The 18,316-nt window shown below is 40.8% G+C and overlaps 3 protein-coding genes and 2 non-coding genes across 8 annotated transcripts; 1 reads left to right on the plus strand and 4 right to left on the minus strand.

The window, feature by feature from the left end:
* Window positions 1-1,012: 1,012 nt before the first annotated feature.
* Window positions 1,013-1,666, plus strand: LOC130134521 (protein SET DOMAIN GROUP 40-like; the record flags this gene model as incomplete). The annotated part of the gene is made up of 1 exon (XM_056306921.1): window positions 1,013-1,666. A coding segment is annotated over one exon (654 nt), but the record flags the coding sequence as incomplete, so codon positions are not given.
* A 1,110-nt stretch (window positions 1,667-2,776) lies between these two features.
* On the minus strand, window positions 2,777-2,876 carry LOC115692078 (small nucleolar RNA Z103). Its single transcript, XR_004007069.1, has one exon. It is a non-coding gene; the product is annotated as a small nucleolar RNA Z103 (small nucleolar RNA).
* Window positions 2,877-3,082: 206 nt separating this feature from the next.
* Window positions 3,083-3,187, minus strand: LOC115692079 (small nucleolar RNA Z103). The gene has a single exon (XR_004007070.1). It is a non-coding gene; the product is annotated as a small nucleolar RNA Z103 (small nucleolar RNA).
* Window positions 3,188-4,519: 1,332 nt separating this feature from the next.
* LOC115692040 (uncharacterized) lies at window positions 4,520-8,584 on the minus strand. 3 transcript variants are annotated; one of them, XM_030618787.2, is made up of 11 exons: window positions 8,031-8,584; window positions 7,408-7,510; window positions 7,165-7,178; window positions 6,831-7,049; window positions 6,660-6,731; window positions 6,480-6,569; window positions 6,187-6,225; window positions 5,810-5,914; window positions 5,477-5,645; window positions 5,054-5,163; window positions 4,520-4,810 (listed from the first exon to the last, which is right to left on the minus strand). In XM_030618787.2, exons 1-11 carry the CDS (start codon window positions 8,250-8,252, stop codon window positions 4,724-4,726), a joined length of 1,230 nt encoding a protein of 409 aa, XP_030474647.2. In that variant the 5' UTR covers window positions 8,253-8,584; the 3' UTR covers window positions 4,520-4,723. The 3 variants fall into 3 exon arrangements, with proteins under 3 accessions (XP_030474647.2, XP_056162888.1, XP_056162889.1); XM_056306913.1 differs by lacking the exon at window positions 7,165-7,178 and having other exon boundaries at window positions 6,831-7,069; XM_056306914.1 differs by lacking the exon at window positions 7,165-7,178 and having other exon boundaries at window positions 8,031-8,232.
* A 4,913-nt stretch (window positions 8,585-13,497) lies between these two features.
* Window positions 13,498-18,079, minus strand: LOC130136698 (NAC domain-containing protein 54-like). Of its 2 annotated transcripts, none has more exons than XM_056306819.1 (7): window positions 17,954-18,079; window positions 17,465-17,792; window positions 16,126-16,403; window positions 15,658-15,978; window positions 14,810-15,256; window positions 14,545-14,623; window positions 13,498-14,445 (listed from the first exon to the last, which is right to left on the minus strand). In XM_056306819.1, the coding sequence occupies exons 2-7, from the start codon at window positions 17,619-17,621 to the stop codon at window positions 13,703-13,705; spliced, it is 2,025 nt and encodes a 674-aa protein (XP_056162794.1). In that variant the 5' UTR covers window positions 17,622-17,792; window positions 17,954-18,079; the 3' UTR covers window positions 13,498-13,702. The 2 variants fall into 2 exon arrangements, with proteins under 2 accessions (XP_056162794.1, XP_056162793.1); XM_056306818.1 differs by having other exon boundaries at window positions 14,810-15,268.
* Window positions 18,080-18,316: the final 237 nt, after the last annotated feature.

Below are 18,316 nucleotides of genomic sequence, written 5' to 3' on the forward strand. Positions count from 1 at the left end.
TCCATTTGGCCTTCTACTCCAACTGATGCTTGCCCATAATTTTTACTGGCTCTTGGTTTGTTTGAAAGAGGCTGGCAAGTTCAACTTGACCCTCATTCACAAAAGAAACTTCCATGCAACCACAAGCCAGATCAAAGTAACTTAGAAGCCAGGTGTATATACCACTTAACATCTAGTAGTTCTGCAATTTCTGTAGCATCCACTTTTGGAGCACAAGATAAAGGCCCTCAAGCCTCATTTTTCTTGTAGGACTAATTTTGGATATTCCTCCATGTGTCGCTGTGGGACAATCCTTGGATCATTTTGTGTTGTCTCCCTCCGGAAGTTGTACACTTTCATTACCAATTCACAGTTTTGCTAGAATTTTTGCACTTGGCATGTGGATGTGGGCATTTGACTACTTAGTGCATCTTACATACTGTATTAGATATTGTAGAAATTACTTAAGCTTCAGAGTTTCACTCTGCCGGTAACGTAAGTCAGTGAAGAAAGCTCAAGCCCAAATTACCCCTTGAATATGTATGCACATCTGTGGTGTTTATAGTGACAAATCTTTTTTAAGTAGCGGTTAGATGTAGTTATCTTACTTTCTTGATAGTTGCCATTTGTTGTTTTATTCTCCAACCTAGCAGTTGGATTTGAAGCCCACGCTTGCAGAGTATCTTGTCTCCCTATGTTTTTTGTTCAATTCTCTCCATTAGGTTTGATAATGTCAAAATAACTGCTGTTGTAACTTCCTTTAAATATTGTATGGACCTAAAAATGAAAATGTTCAGTTTGAGGTATAATGGCTGAGAGCTGGCCCTAGTCAAGATAAAGTCGAAACAAAACAAAAAAAAACCATCCAGTCTGGCCTTCTTTTATCATGTTAATAGGTCAAACATAGTCTCGGTGCCCCTTTTCAGCCAGACCATTCTGTTTGGTCGAATAATCAGTATGCTTGGCCATATCATACTTTGCTCTTCTGAGGATGAGGGCAATATACTCTCTAACGGTGTCCTGTCATATGCAGATTCTCTTGAGCTATGGTACATACACTAATTTGGAGCTGCTGGAGCATTATGGTTTTCTTCTCGACAACAATCCAAACGACAAGGTATACATTCCCATCGAACCTGGGGTGTCTTCTTGCAGCTCATGGCCTACAGAATCTCTGTACATTAATCAAGGTGGTGAGCCTTCTTATGCACTGTTGTCCACGTTGCGACTATGGGCCATCCCTTCAAACCAGCGGAGATCTGTGGGACATCTGGCATATTCAGGGTCTCAACTCTCTCCAGAAAATGAGATGCGTGTTATGCACCTAATGTTGAAGTGTTGCAATAATGTTCTTCAAAACCTGCCCACTACAATTGAAGATGACCAACGTCTCCTATGTAGCCTGAACCAGGTGGATGGTATCGAAACCCCTGTGGAGCTTTTTGACGTGTTTTTGAAACTTGGAGCTGAAGGCTGTGCCTTTTTAGAAAGCCTTGGCCTTCAAAGCATAGCTAATGTTGCAGAATCTATGTCTTGGAAGATCGAAAGGGCATTGGAGAGGTGGAAACTAGCAGTTCAGTGGAGGCTGAGGTATAAGAGAACCCTTGTGGATTGCATAACTTATTGTTCCGATGTAATTGACTGTATTCAGTCTCCGCGTCCCCTCGAAATGGAATGTGCTGACTGATGTTTGAATCATTGGACACAAGATTTCGTTTTATCCTCTCTTTATTTTTCCCAGACAAGCTAGGATACAAGATACTTCTAGGGAGCAATAACAGAACTTATGTTTGTCCTTTTGCACGAGTAATATCTTGCATTAGTATAGTGAATGGCAGGATTTGATGAAGTCATCTCTGGCAATTTACATTTTGTGTTAGTAGCATGTCCAATCTCAGGCTATGAATTTTTCGGCTGACTCTTCAGAACATCGAGTTCGAAAAGGTTAGTTACTTGAACTGTAACCCAGCACACTCTGCAATGGTCCCTCGGATTCAGTTGCTCAAAGATCAATGCTGGATATGTATGTGATGATATATAGTTATGGTTTTCTGTGGTATACAGGCCTTGATTAACCATGTGTAAAGGGTGATTGGGCAAAAGCTCAAAATGTTTCTATCATTTGGTTTCGCATTCCATATTGTGTAATTCGAGGTTTGTGATAGACTGGGTTCCTCGTATCTCCCACAACAATCGAAATCGTCAGTTCAGATTTCGATAGCTTTGTTACTGACTTTTGTTGATCTCACAAATCATTAGATGAATCATACTTTGGGGTGAGTTCAGCTACCAAAGGACACAATCTGTTTGAATTCTGGCTAATTAATAATTTACATTCGTTTTATGAAAAAACGAATAATTTAAAAAATATATATATTTTTTAAATAATAGCTTGTAATGAAATCATTTTCCTCAATTATTTATTTCAACTGATGCAACGGGTCATTCTCAAAATTTTATTTTTTCACAACACAGATAGAACTTGAATTGCAAGTTCCTTTTCTCGCATATCTTTTGGAAAAGTGTACCCTTACGAGCACATCAATCCTAAGTTATTTACAGTTATGGTAATTTGATATATTAGATGTTTCTGATTGCAAATTGCATGTTCCAAAGGATCCGGAGGATCCCGGATTCAATTTCATTCCCAACACTAAGAAATTCATACACCAGCATAAAACGGTTGGCTATTTTGTTCTTATTTCTTTCTTCCATTTAAATGCACTTCAAGTTCAGATACATCCTCAAAAAAATTTAGTACTTTTTAGGGTTTATGATGGAGGGGGCCGAGACAAAGATGGATCAGACACCTGGCTTGGATTTCTCAGAAGAGAGAAAATAGAGTTCGCACAGTTTAATCAGCGTCGATCATCTGGGGAAATAATCATCACCTCCACCTTCATCTCAAGAATCCCCTCCACTTACTTAAACCCTAATCCAATGTTCAGGTTCTGCCCTGAATTCAAATCGGCTGAAAAACCAACCCAATTCCTCGTCGTCGACTCGAGCGAATCGATCGAGCGAGACCCAAAGGGAAACTTCGGTGGCCGCGAGAAAAAACCAAAATTTTGTTTTTGTTTTTGTGTTCGGGAAGAGGAGTGAATTGGATCAGCAATACTGGCTTGGTTCCTCAGCGAAGAGGAACGCTAAAAAAAAGCGCACAGTATAATCAGCGTCGATCATCTGGGGAAATAGTCATCATCTCCAAACCTCCTCTCTTCCCCACACACAAAAAACACATTTCAGCAAACACTCGAACTGCATCGCTTTCGAGAAAAAGAAAAATCTTTTTCCTTTTTTTAACCGAATGTCTCCAATCTGCCCGATCGGAGAGCCAGAAGAACAGGGCACTGCGAGGCAGAAGCGGAGGCAGACATGGACGAATCTAGCGTCAGCTCATACACAGCGCTCACGGTGAGTCACACAGCGCAGGTAATCAGTATTTTGACGCCTTTTTCACGACCCAGAAGCAGCAAAAACACAAGCAAAAAAGGGGGGGAAGAAGAAGAAGAACGGAGAGGAAGGACACGGGGAAGAAGAAGCAATCGATTCTCACTTCAACCGCCGCAGGAGAAGCTCGATCTTCCACGGTCGCAGACTACAATTGCGATTGAGTTTGCCAAGAACCCTCGTTTTATATAGAACAGAGGCGGACGAGGCGCAAGAACAAACCCTAGAAGTAGCAAAACGAACGACGGCGCGAGTTTGGGAAGATTTATGACCAGAGCATCGGCGGATGTGATTTGGACACGTGTACGGCGGATGTGCTGGTGCTTCTCCCGGGGGGAATGGGCCCAACCCCGCCCAATGCTCTTGGTAAGCCCAGCCCAACGTCAAAACAGATTCATGTCCATTTGTTTAATTCGGCAAGTTTAAGATTATTTTGGCCAGCAAACAAACGTAAAATAATTTTGGGAAAATGAAACGAATAGTCTATGAACTTTAGCACAATGTGCAATGTGGTCCCTGAATTTTTGATTTGTTCAATATGGTCTCTGATCTTTAGTCCAATGTGTAATATGGTTTCCGAACTTTTAATTTGTTTACGTTGGTCTATGGAAATTTGTTGCAATACATCTTGATTTAGTTCTTTGACTTTCTATGAAAATGTTTGATGTTTCCCTGATCTCGAACATGTTCATATAGTTCAAGAGACTACACTTAACATCTACCAAAAGTCTTGGGGCCAAAATTGAACAAATTAAAAGTTCGAGAGTAACTACGTTGTATATTGGACTAAAGTTCAGGGACCATTTGTGTCATCATCCCTATAATTTAGGAGTTGCTTGTCTGCAGTTATTCCATGCTTAAATTACCAATACAGCTTCTCCTTGGTGTAGGGATGAGCTGAAGATAGCGATTGTCCCATGATTTTAGTTACCAAGATAGCATCTCTTTGCTGAATTTGGTTTAGACAATTTGATCGGTTTTACGCTCTTTCCACTTGCTTTTGCTGCTAATCAATTTAATGCGTGTTCATACTGTTTATTCTGGATTGTTCATTGACGATGCGATTTTTTGTGGAAGTACCAACATCATGTGCAGAAATGTCGAGGCTATTGAACATTGATTAGAAGCAATTACAAGCAAAGATGACAATGCCCTCATTCTGAAACACCACCTCTGATCTCTTGAAAACTAATCAAACACGATCAAATTACACGAGTACAGGAAAAACCGATGACAACAGTGAACTTTTGTTGTAGGAAAATCTAAAATGTAATGAATTTGATCCCTCGGGGAATCATGAGCAAGGTATGATAGTTGTTTCCATAGCTCTAGAGGTATCCCTATCGCACATGTCGGGGGTTATGTTTACCACTCTTTCTTCCTGCATTTGAAACTCATAAGTTAGTGCTAATGGTCAAAATGATCCCCGGTTTCATCTGCTTGAGAAGGGGGAAAGAAACAATTCATCTTGTCCAACTCAGTGAAAGACACAATTTCGACAAGCGATATTAGAATGTCTGGCACATGCTACATATGACATCGTCCTACTAACTCGTGAAAACTGTGTTCTGGACTTGCGGGGGACAGTATAAAATAATTCGACAAGGAAAGTTGAACAATTTACCCTGGCTAGATTCCTAAAGTAAGTAGTAGTATAGTTTCCTGTTGGGAATAAAGCTTCCATGAGATCTGCAAGAACCAACTGAGGTTGGGAGACTGCTCCGTCAAACCAATCTTCAATTATACACATCCCAAAAGCAAAGAAAATTGTATTAGCACCTTCCCAGAAATCAAGTAATATGTATCACTCAAATAAATATGTTTATTAAATTAAACACTTTGGTATGATTCTTGTACTCCTTTTTTTTTGTTAACAGTCGGTTGTCCAGGAGTCTTCGAGTACCCAGTGACTTATTGCATATAGTCAGTTCTTGCTAAAATGTCAAAAGTCGAGCAAGCTTAGACTATACTGTTAGTAGTCACGTTCTTTCTCAGTAGGAGTTCATTGCAACCCTATGTAGATAAAAATTGGCTACTTAGTACTTACCAAGAGTGTTGCTGGCGTTTTGCAATCTTTTATCATATCTCCACAGGTTTTGATTTGCAAGAAATGCAAAACAAGAGGTATCTTCAACTGCTACATTCTCAACAAAAGTTGACATTTCGTAGCCCATGGGATTGGAAGTGTATGTTCCGTCGATGACCACATCGACAGTCTGATTACACCAGCAATGGAATTGACCAAGTTAGAAAATAATCAGCGACACAATTACACTTCAAGCACAAACCGAGTTTCTGGTATTTCATGGAATTATAATCTCAGATAAAGCCTGAAGCACAAAGGTGAGGGATCTAAAGTAATCTCTAGGCATGGACTTACACATAAGATGGCATGCAGCTGCTCCAAATCATCAGGATTGGAGGTGTTGTAAGTGATCTTGCTGATCGATTCATCAACATTCTCTCCTCCAGCATCCTCCACATACTGTTTCGAAACATAATTCATAAAGTACAGTGAAGAAAAAGCAGAGGAAGCATTTTCAAAATTCAACACCTCTCTAATCCGTAGCTAGTAAAAATAGAGCTCCTTCAAGTGCATCTGCCTATTTTGTACTTGAAAATTTTGCTGGCCTTCGCAACCATACTCGTAATGGCTAGACTAGCATTTGTGCATGTCTTTTAACTTTACAAGATTCAAGGCTTCCTTTTGAAAGGCACAGTTCTTGTTTTAGGAAACCAATTGCTATCATGACTTACCTTCATTTTGAGTGTTTCCTCGGTAAAGGACCATATTTTCTGCAAAAAAAAAAACAAGAGCAATTTCTTGTCAGCGACTTGTCAAGTTTTGCATGACAGTGATAATTGCGTAGAAATCGTTGAAGGAGTGTTCGATCTGAACCGTATTTAGTTTGGACTGATTTGTGCAGCTTGTTTTTTGATAATGCAGGATTAAATTCTAGATGATGATAATTCAGAATTGGAACTCCATTTTATTTGTGTGATCTGGAAAGTTTAAGAGCAGTAAAAAGCCTTGATGAGAGTATACAAACATCATTGTACTCCATCCAGGCAACTGTTGGTTTGACTGATGAAGCTTTGCTTGCAGCAACCCTGGCCAGGCACAAATAATTTTCTTTAACCTAGAAAGATATGCGGAAATCAGATGACACTTCATACAAAATTCTCTCTTTAATTCAGCAGAATTGTACAGATGGAATGTGAGTACTTACAGCATTGTACACTTGATTGGCTTTATATTCCAGGTTAGCATAAACTCCAAGGTACTTTATCCATTCTGCTCTCTGTTAATTCCATCCAAAGAGAAAATGTAGGAATTGGATTGTACTAATTAATGGAAAAAGGAAGTATAAACATGAATCATCACTGGTAAACTCTCTCACCTGCAAAGGAAGGATTTCGCTGGAAGGAACAAATGATGCGAAGTTACAAGCTTGTGCTTGATCAGTGTTGCTAATAAAATGTGCCGAGAATTGCTGAAATTGCTGAGGATTGCTCTTGTTAATCATCTCGAGTTCTCCTCCTTCGCATAACTTTAGTACGCATTCAGAGGCAACGGAGTCTGTTGTAATGCCCTTTAAGCTCCCAAGTAAGCCTAAAAGCTGTACATCAAGAAGGCCATCTAAAATGGTTATGATAATATGCATATACTCATTTTAGATCGTGAAGACATCAACTTGGTTTGACTCTGATTCCAGAGAACCGATATACACTTACCTCAAAAAAGGAAACTGCAAGAAAAGAAGGAACATGAAAAGAAAGAGATGGTTAGAGAAGACTATTTGACATACTAAATCTAGATGACATTACTATGATGATGCAGCGCTGGACTTCTAGTATCTTTCTTTCGTTTTGTCCCATCTTGTTATGTGATTGTTGCTGATGTATATAGTTTCGACAAGTGTGAAGATCAACATAAAGGCCACTGCAATTTAAATATACGATGGACAAGAGAGATACCTGGAAAAAGTTCGGCATCCACTGAATAGTTCGATAGGGGAATGATGAATGATTTGATCCTGGAAGTGCAATATTTTGTTCTCGATGCCATCTTTGAGTTACTCTGTCATATATTGTGTAGAGGAGTGTCAAACTAATTTCTTAAGAAAAGTAATTACCTATCTGGAGGAAATTTTTTTGTAGTATCTCTGTTTTTCGCAGTTAGTGAACCAGATCAAATGCTGATAAGCCAGCTTAATCTCATTGTGTATGATATTTAGGTCGATATTAAGAACTGGGATATTCCTAAAACAGGGCATCTGTCACAAGTTAAACAAGAGAAAAAATCCAATAAACTTGGACCCTCCCTAAAACCTTTCTAGCAACTAAAACTGCAATATAAGAGCCAAGCACACACTGAAATTTTGCTCTAAAGCTTTTTAAACTAATGTTGTGACTAGTTAAGCAAAAGCTTGTGTTTATGGTGATTATGTCCTACTGAGACCAACAGATTATGAATTTGAGTGAGTATCCTTGCTTTCTCTGTTTATTCATCCAAAAATAGTTAAAAAAAGGAGTTTTCAGAAAAAGAAAAAGAAAAAGAAAAGCTCTCTCTCAGCAAGGATGTCCGGCAAAACAGAGACCTGAATGAGGAGGTAGCTCTCGCTGTCAATGGCATTCTTGATGACTTTGAAGGTCTGTCCATAGTAAATGTGGAAGTTCGTTGCGTCCTCCACCTTGGAGATGTTGCTCACCTTCACTGTGGATGCTGCATTCAGGCCTTGAAGACATCCACAACCGAGGAACCAGGCTGCGACCAAAAACCTTCGTACCCAGGAAACCGAAGAAGAGGATGACGTAATCATGGTAGATGTTGAAGAGGAACAAAGAAAAGAACGAGACGCTTTTTCAGGTAGGTATGAATGATGCAGCTTCTATCTGATTAGGCACTTTAGCAGAAGAACTTATACTATCCACTCATCTATACATGGCTCTGAATTCAAATCTCAAGCTGAAATTTTTTGCCTAGGCTTAGGTGTTTAAATTGAAACCTGGCAGTTCGACCATGTTTAATCGGGACACTGATCGATACTGACATTAGACACAGTTCAAGAATTACAGTGAAAAGTTATGCAGCTTTAGGAAAAGGATGGACGCTTATGTAATGTGGGGTACGACTTGGGCTGTGAGTGATTTGGAAATGAACTTGTTGGCACTTGGCATGTGGGTGTGGCTGTTTATTAATGGTGAAACAGTTGGTGACCCGTGAACGGTACTTGTCTCTTCTCTTCATCTGCTTCCTCTTTGGTTCTCACTTCCCTTATCCCTTCCCGCCTTTGCCTTTACCTCTGCCCTTTTTCATCCCATGTGCTGTGCACCTCCAACTCCACCTCTTAACATTGTCTAAATCCAAGTGAGACCATTGCATTTCTGAAAATGACTGACACCGACTTTGTTTTGACTGTTGTTTTTGTAATCTTAGAGAACTTATAACACAGTCCCCCTTTTTGTTGTGGCTAGAAACTCAGCACCTTAAGTCTTTGATTCTTGGCCCGACCCCCCGATCTGGTCTGGTTAGTCCGCGACCTCCGGATTGCAGTTTCGATCTCTTTCCTTTATTGGGCTCGGAATTAGTCTTTAATGTATGAGAAGTGACAAAAAGAGCTTACATATGGTTTTCCACAAGGCTTTTCAACTTAATCACCCATTCTAGTGTATAAGTGGGGTGACTTAGCGTTAAAGTATATGGTTTCGCTTTCACGCTTAATTTAGATGGAGTGCTTAAAGGGGAAGAGAAATGATTTTAAAAATGATTGTGCGTTTGGATGGAATGATGAAGATATTTTGCATGCGTTTCCATCTTTTTCCCTCGACATCCAAACAACATTCTAACTCATTGTCACCATTTCTTCACTCTCGAAGTTATTTGGTTATTTCCATTTCCTCCAAATGATTTCCATCCAAGCTGAGCATTAGTCCTTTTTGGACTCTTAATTTTATCCGATATTCATCGTATCCACTCTATAAATACCGCGATTCTGTAAAATTCAATTAATTTTTATTTAGAGGGACTAAAAACACATACTTATTTTAAGCTGTCCCAGAAATATCCTTAATTCTTTTCCCAGCTAATAATTCTACAATATCATGATTGATTTATCCACCTGAAATTTCACAGGTTGTCGTCCATGATAAGAACGAAAGGAAATACTAATTCACGGGTTCAATCACATGCAGCTTCTTCCCCATCACAATAATATAGGACGATCACTTTCGTGACAGTGGAGACTTTTTGGCTTTATAGTGATTGACATTGATTGGTAATGTCGGATTGCGTCTGACCGATTGCTCAATGACTTGTGATAATTTTACACCTGTGGAGTAAATAGAATCAATCAACCTATTGCGTGTGTAAAGAGAAAAGCTAATGAGTATAAAGTTGGACTACCTTGTACGTGTCTTTTATATGTATATACAGCAAGATGCCCGCGCATTACATGGGTCTAAGATCATATTTGTTGTATTGCTCGTAAATTTTCGCAAGAAAAACATACTAATACCGAGAAAATGAGAAAATTACCAAAAAAATCATAGATTTATTGTAATTGTGCCAATTCAGTCCTAAAACATTTTTTTTTGCCAGTTCAGTCCACCCGGCCGTCTAGCCGATGCTGACATGAACAAAGTTTTATAATATTTTATTTTTTTTCTAATTATTTATTTATATATTCTTTTCTTTCTCCTTTTCTTCCTTCTTTTCTGTTTTTCTCCCCATAGTGGCCAGCGAGGCTTAGACGAGGCTCGCCAACCACTAGGCGAGGGCTTCGCCGCCCTTGCTCGAATCTAGGCGAGGCTGGCCTCGCCCGTAGCCTTGCCATGGCCTCATCGGCCGCGGGCGAAGTCGGCCTTGCTCGCATCGCCAAAGCATCATCGGCCGCGGGCGAAGGTGGCCATGGCCTCGCCAGCCGTGGGCGAGGCCGAGCAAGCCTCATTGGAGCCTCCCCGGTCACTGTGGGGAACAAAAAAAAGGAAGCAAAGAAAAAAAAGGAAAATGAAAATAAATTAAATATATTATTAAAAATTGTTCACGTCAACGTCGGCCGGACGGTCAACCAAAATTGGCTGGATGGACTGAATTGGCACAATTCTAATAGGTTTAGGACTTTTTTGATAGTTTTTCGCGTAGAAAACTATAACAAAAATACAATTGCAATATTTATTGAACAATAATATAAGTGCATGTAATATTTCGAGCACGTAAAATGACTCAATACGAAAGATGAAAGTATAAATTAAGAATGTAATCACATTTGTGCAATCGATTTAGTGTGGAAAAGGCGAGCAAATTATTCTAGTAGAATTTTCGAGGAAAAATTTTCTTTTCTCTCCTCCGTTTGCAGGGTTGGAAGAATGATACCGATCATGCTCCTATTTTATAGAGATTTAGGGGTGATTTCTCTGAGATCATCGTTCACTTCCTTATATTTCACTTTCTTTTGTTACGAAATTGTCCCTTTTATGTATGTCCACCTTTGTTTTGGCAAAAGTAGATGGGTAAATCATTATCCATGACAAGATATATCACAAAGAGAATTGTTGGATATATTGCGAAAATGCGCAATACTCCATATGCAGTTGTTCAGAAATTCATAATATTCGTTTCCCCAAGAATGCATATCTAGAACTCCCTTGTTTTATTTTTAGATTTATAACATATTCCTTCATTTTCTAGTGAATTTTTCGTCACCAACAGTTGCTTGTTAATCTAATTATTGATGCTTTAAGTATCGCTTGGCTCACACGCGCGAGCGTGCGCGCGTGCATATATATATATAACGAATTCTCTTATGGGAAGATATCTCTAGTCCTCGAGGCCCACTTAAAAAATAATAAATGTATTCATATGAATATGGTTAGTAAGTAGACATGAATAGGGAATAATAAGGTAAACTTTTTATACACCATACCATATGTTACATCAATTCCCTGACGATGTCAACATTAGGCTTGTTAAACGATAGGGTAAAAAAAATTTCGACCCAAATTGACTTAATTTTATGTAATTCTATCTCAATGACTCATACCCAACTGGACTCAACCCCAGCTCCAATTCATAGCAATTTTTTCTCTTTAAATTATTTCTTTTGAAGAATGGGAAACTCCATGGATCGGCTCGCCAAGTAGGTGAGAGAGCTTAGGTGCTCGAGTCGAGTTGTGGGCTAGGAGTTCACATGGAACATAAGCAACGTGGAGAATGTGGGTGAGCACCACGCTAACGGACAAAAACAAAGAGGCTTTAGAACCAGGAACTGGTTAGTTTCGGCCCCTGTGGACTCGGGCACAGGCACTAGGGTTTCGAGGACCTCAAGGGACCTAGGCCCTGCGCCCGGCCTCTATGGAGCTGAGCTTTGCAGTCAAGGAAGCAGGCCCAGCCACAATGGACCTGGCTAGGGCGCTAGTCACTTTAGTGCAGAGCCGGGTACTTGGACATAGCCACTAGGGACTCGGGCATGGCATCCAAAGACACGACTGTTAAGGAACTAGGCCCGACCTCGACTGACTTGGGCCTGCCTCTTTGAATCGAGGCCGGGTGCTAGTGACTTGGGCATGGGAACTGGGTACCTGGCATAGTCATCAAGGACTCGGGCACAAGCACCAAGGTTTTCAGGCTTAGCCTTGAGAAACTCGGGCCAAGCCTACGTGGACCTAGGTAAAGGCATTCAAGTCTCGGACTCAGCCTCGAGGGAATTAGGCCTGGCCACTATGGACATGGGCCAGGTTATTGAGGAACTGAGCCTAGCCACAATGGACTTAGGCTAGGCACTAGTGATTTGGGCGCAAGAGGCAGGAACCCGGGCATAGCTACCGAGCACCTAGGCACGAGGTCCTGAGCCCGGTCTCAAGGGATCTGGGCCCAACCTTTTTGGACCCAAGCCTGGCTGTAAGGAACTAGGCCCGGCCTTATTGGACTCGGGCCGAACACTAGTGCTTAGGTGAGGGAGTTAGGTACACGGGCACGGCCACTGAGGACCTTAGCACAAGCATCGAGGTCTCTAGCGCAACCTCGATCTACCCGAAACCGAGCCCGATTTCAATGGGCCTTGAGTGGACGCTAGTGATTTGGGCGCAGGAGCCAAGTACCCAGGCATGGCCACTAGGGACTCGAGCACATACATCAAGGTCTCGAGCTCGTTCTCTGTGGACCCGAGTGCCTTTCTTTGGCCCGGCCTTGGACCAAGACCTAGTCATCAATGAACCAAGCCTAGCCTCGATGGACTCAGGACGGGTTCCAGTGACTTGGTCGAGGGTGCCTGGTATGCGGATATTGTTCACTAGGGACTCAAGCACGAGCACCGAAGTCCTGGGCCCAATCTCGATGTACCTGAGATGGTCATCGAGGAACCGAGCCCGGTCTTGATGGACCCTGGCCTGACGCCAATGATTTGGGTGCAGGAACCAAGTACCCAAGCATGGCCACCTGGAACTTAAACACAAATACCGAGGTTTTGAGCCCAACGTCCATGGACCCGAGTACAAGCACCGGGGTGTCGAGCTTGGTCTCGAAGAACCTGGACCCATCAATCCAGGAATCAGGCTCGGCCTCAATGGACCCATTTCAACCCATATTTTAAATTTTAAGCAACCCATATTTCACCAAACTTAATGAGTTAATATATTCGTCCATGGCCCATTTTGCTGCCTCTGGTCGACACATCACCAACGATCTCTTTCTCGGAGTTACGCAAAAGACGAAAGACTAATATCCTCGATACTGAGACTTTCTCTAAATCTTAAGCGCACGTATCCTACGTGTCTAGCTTGTCACGACCAAACCACTCTTGACTTTGCCCAATAACTCGGTGAATAAATCTGCTATGCTTGCTCTACTGCTTTCGCCCATGAAGCGAAGCACGAACGATTTTCTTCTAATCTCTTTACGTACAAACTGGTGAATTCATGTCAATATTTTGGTCCTCTCGTGAAAAATAGGGTTTGATGCAATGTGAAGACTAAAGAGTCGCTTGCTGATCTCAAAATAAGCGAACCAAAATAGTGATGCATGGTGAGATCAACCCATAGTACTTGAAACTCTCTGAAAGAACACCATCATTGAAAGAAAATTAAAGTGAGACTTCACTAATGTAAAAAGTATATGATTCGGTTACAAGCTGTATCATCTGTGAACATGTATTTGATTGGAAATGAAAGAACAAATGCATTTTACCCCTAAGTACCCAGGGCTAACTTAAGCCTTCCCAATTAGTTGACTTGACACCAATAAAATTCAAGAAAAAAGAACAGTAAAAAAGACATTTCAGTATTCAAGAGTGAGTATGTTTTGGTTAGCCCAAACACAAGAAAGAACCAAAGCAATTGTGAGGCAGAACACAGTCTTCTTCCAATGCAGCCTGCTACTCCCATCTCCGGCAATGGTGATCGATGTGGAATTTTCTGACTTGTCATTCCATTTGATGCTTGCTGTTTTTCGTATTCTCTTCATGTTGAAATCGCACTCTTCGATATTCTCTGCATCTTTTGTTGCTGTGATGCTATCATCTATGAATATTTCATACTCCACATCCTCCCCAAGATAAATGAGATGTACTAAGAACAGTGCAAACATACAGACGATCGAGCTTCCGAATTTCATGCTCGGAATGATGGAATTCTTCATGCCGACAAACTTTCCCCGTGCGAAGGACTTCAATTTTCTCACATTAGATTCTAGGATGACTTCGTACCTCCGTTTTGGATAGGAGCTAGTGAAGGGCGAGTCATTTAGTATCATTCCTTGGTTGAGACTTTGAACCTTGACCACTTGTGATGGCACCATTTGGTGGAAGATTGTCTCCGCTGCCTGTCGAGTTGCGACAAACATCCCATGATTTACTTTTACTTCCTCGACAATCTCGAAGCTCAGAGAGTTCGAGTAATCGTCGACATGGCCATCGTCCAGAAAGTCTCCATTCCGGTCCTCATTGATGAAGTCAAGCGGAAAATCGCCCCTCTCTTCATCTTCAAGTAGTTCCTTGTAGCTGCTACTGGGCAGTATTTCCCCTGCAACAAAAGGATTTCATAGAGGAAGAATTGGATGAGAAAGAGCATTTCATGTGCACAAAAATCGAAGGGGAAAAGATCGAGGGCACGCCATTGTACCTTGAGCTTCTTCCTCTCCACGTCTCTGAAAGTTTGAAATGTTTTCGACTGGAATTACTTTGTTTTCTTCTCCAAAAGTCTAGTTCATATTGGAAAAAAAACACAAAAGTACTAAGTATCAATTGAGATGATAAAAGACAGGACTATTGCAAGCTAGCAGTAGAGGCTACAGCAAGTTACTATTTGATTTTTATTGAAAAAAGGCTTTTTCCAGTCTTGATTCTAAGATGCGAGTGGTCTATAGAACTAATAATAATAACATTACCTTCTCCATATCTTTATTTGACATTCCCACCCATCTCAAGTTCTCTGACGTCCCCTGATCCATTTTGAAGTCCTCCATCCAATCGCCAATCTCCACATTTCGAGCATTCAGATCGCTGCACGATTTATCGTTGTATCTTGCAAAAGGAATGTCACTAATTAGGTGACAATAAGCTGTCTCTTTCCCAGTGCTGAAGTTGAAATCTTCGATAGGAGTGTAATTTGCATCCCAAGAAAATAAAGGGTTGGATTGTTGTATCAGATCCTGAGATGCCTGCGCGACAGAGAGAATTTCTTGCAAAATATCACACTTAGTTTTGCTTTCTTGCGTCAGAGACGACTGCGGAATTTGGGAGTGAACGAATCCATCTTGAACGAGGCTTTCCATTCCCAACGGCGGAAGCGAAAGCCGATGCTGCAACCTAGCACATTCTAGAGCTATATCAACCTGCAAAAGAGACTACACGTTGTATAAAAATTTCTACAAGAAAGCTTAGTGAACAAGGAAGATTACAACTAGGGTATTGTTTGGTTGGTTAGATAGTCACGATGAAACTATTCCCCGTTGATAAAATTTGAACTTTTATTGCTGTATTGGTAGAAATTTGGTAGTTTGATTCGTATATGAATGTTTGGGTACTTTAATAAACTAAAATATGCACTGTGGGAATTTACTAGAATAGCTCGTAACCAAACAGTGGGACGATTGATCAGTTAACGAGGATATGCCAACACTAGAGCATCTAAACGTCAAATCCCGTCTCAATCTATAGCTTTTGGACGTATTGATCGTGATTTAATAAAATTATGCAATGATAACCAAAAACTAAATGGGAAAATGAGCATTACCTGAGATGGAGGATATGATAGGGTACCATGGTTTGAGAAAGATGGAGTAGGAAACTGAAATGTATCTTCATGCAAAGGCTGAACCCACTTGGCTTCATGTGGTGGATACTCATCAAATGCTGATGCCTCATTCATGATGCTTGGCGAGCATGTATTCAATGAAACCGAGTAATTATCTGTGCTCTCCATGTCGTCGCATCTGCTCTCCAAATACAAGTCGTCTGATCTTTGGCTCATTGTCAAATTCATTGTGCTGCTACGCTCTCCGACTTTCATGCATGTCGCACTCTTCTTGAAAACTCGACATAGCGCATATGCATCCTGTAAAAATATTTGCAAGGATAAAGCTTCGGAAAAGAAATGAATAAGGTATATCTCATCAAGGGGTTTTCTTATTTTCCCCCTTCAAGAAAGCAAGAATTAGGTGAAGATGCATAACGCATGTAATGCGTGGTAATGGGCTTTTACCTGTAAACCAGAAGCATTTTCGCATTCCCTCTCATCAAGGCGATATTCATGCATGACCCAATCGGTTCGAGCACCATGCGGAGCTCTTCCCCGATAATAGACCAATGTCTTCTTCATTCCCACTGCACGGTTTTGGGAATTCACTTTCCGATCCTTTCCCGTAGCCTTCCAGTATCCCGCTTTGGTTGCGCGATTGGTCCTCGACCCGTTCGGGTACTTGCGGTCTCGAGGGCTGAAGAAGTACCATTCAAGATCCTTGCTAGGTAGCAAAGATTTCCCTACAACGGGTTTGCAATCAAAGAGACAGATTTATCAACGTGTTACAAGCCTTACGACTTCTTGCACAAATTTTCCATAGATGTACTTTTTTTTCTTCATAGCTAAATATATTTGTATTGAAACGTCTGTTTGTATGTTTAAACGCAGTAATTACTACCTAGAAACGAGGGATGATATGCGCTCTAAAGTTGATCATGCGCTCTAAAGTTGATCATGCAGGGACTACATATCTAAAATTCCATGAGTAGTTTCCAAGTACTTTACATCTGATCAAAGCTAAAGAGATGAAAAAGAAGAAGAACGATCGACCCAGTTCGAAGTAAAATTCAAGAAAAGATTATATCCGACAAGTCACTCTCGCTTTTCCTCTCCCATCTTTTTGACTTGGTCTCCCACATACTTTGATCTTTATTTTCGCCATATAAACCCTAAAGATGAGGGACCATGCACTTTAGTGCCACACAAGGATTTTCTTTTCACACTTGAGGATGAATAAAGGCCCATTAGATATTTCATAGGGAAGCTTTGGATATTTGACTGACCTAATTAAATTAAAGCATGTTGATCTCGGGTAATACTGTACAATCGTACGCCTTAGCAAACTTATATGACAAGAAGAACAAGCATAACAGATATGGTTTCAAAAAGCATTTTTTTTTTCATACAATTCCATCAGATTGCTTTCTCCTGAGAAAGATGTTCAATGTAGAACCATAAGGACCATTCATTTGTCGACAAGATCCCAAAAGTATAATGCTATTAATTTCATCACATTTTTCTCCAAAGTAAAGCACGTAAGACTTGAAAAGCTCCATCGTTCCTATTGAAATGAGTCCATAACCGAGTGATTAGCAAAGAAAAATAGGAAAAATAGAATCCATAACTTGGCAATTTGATCCAACCTTGTAGAAAAAGTAAGGCACCTCAAAGACGTGTGAACACATTCAACTTTCGAAGCTGAAGGAAACTAAGTAATGCATATATTTCTGTGCTTTGGCTTCTACAAGTTATTTTTTTTACTCAAACCGTTTACCGATTAAAAAGCCTCGTATCAAAATACCTGGTAAGTCCCACGGTTCGCACTTGTAGAGGTCGACCTCCGGGATGATCTCTAACTCGATCTTGCGGCCGTTTATTTTCCTTTTCAGATAGTAAGCCACGAGCTCTTCATCCGTGGGGTGGAACCGGAAACCGGGAGGCAATGAAACTGGAGCCATCTCTCTACGTCTCTCCTTGATCCTTTGGATCTTCTTCTCTCTGAATAACCAATCTCCCTATGTAAATCTATGGAAGAAGAAAACAATGACCCAGCCTCGTGCCAAACAAAAAAGTGGAGAGACTGGTTAATGCTAATCGTGTCTGTGATTAACAACTGTACAGTACAGCCTCTGCAGAAAAAAGATAGAACAAATTTACTTAGTTCAATGATTTGATGAAAAGCAAATATGAGCTAACACAGAGAGAGAGAGAGAGAGAGAGAGAGAGAGAGAGAGAGAGAGAGAGAGAGAGAGAGAGAGAGAGAGAGAGAGAGAGAGAGAGAGAGAGAGACCTTGGTCGAGAGGTGATGATCCAGGAACAAAGAAAGAGAGAGAGAACGAAGAGGCTGCAAATGATAAGAGAGAGAGAGAGGGAGAGAGGGACGGATTGAGTTGAGGCGGTATATGATATATGAACTGTTAAGAAGACAAAAAGAAAGAGAAAAAGTGAAGGGGGGAGGTTGCCACCCCCTGCTTTGCTTTTTCTTTTCGTTTGTTCTATTTTATTTTATTCTTATTTTATCATTACATTACTATACTATTGCCCTATATTCACTGATTCTCATTATCTTTCTTGTCAAGCCTAACTCTCTCTCTCTCTCTCTCTGCACAGACACTACCCAATTATATGCCATACTTCATTCTTGTCCTTTCTT

The sequence above is a fragment of the Syzygium oleosum genome, unplaced genomic scaffold, assembly GCF_021117445.2.
Source record: "Syzygium oleosum isolate NSW1041296 unplaced genomic scaffold, Sole_v2.1 Sole_v2.48, whole genome shotgun sequence".
Taxonomy (NCBI): domain Eukaryota; kingdom Viridiplantae; phylum Streptophyta; class Magnoliopsida; order Myrtales; family Myrtaceae; genus Syzygium; species Syzygium oleosum.

Coding starts and splice junctions, on each gene's coding strand:
- LOC130136698 (XM_056306818.1), bottom strand. CDS start 17,621: ATGGCTCCAGTTTCATTGCCTCCCGGTTTCCGGTTCCACCCCACGGAT. Junction 15,269..15,657: donor TATCATATCCTCCATCTCAG/GTAATGCTCATT, acceptor TACAACGTGTAG/TCTCTTTTGCAGGTTGATAT. Junction 14,624..14,809: donor CAAATAAAGATATGGAGAAG/GTAATGTTATTA, acceptor AATATGAACTAG/ACTTTTGGAGAAGAAAACAA.
- LOC115692040 (XM_056306913.1), bottom strand. CDS start 8,252: ATGATTACGTCATCCTCTTCTTCGGTTTCCTGGGTACGAAGGTTTTTG. Junction 7,070..7,407: donor GGATGCCGAACTTTTTCCAG/GTATCTCTCTTG, acceptor TAACCATTTTAG/ATGGCCTTCTTGATGTACAG. Junction 6,732..6,830: donor GCGAAATCCTTCCTTTGCAG/GTGAGAGAGTTT, acceptor TGGAATTAACAG/AGAGCAGAATGGATAAAGTA.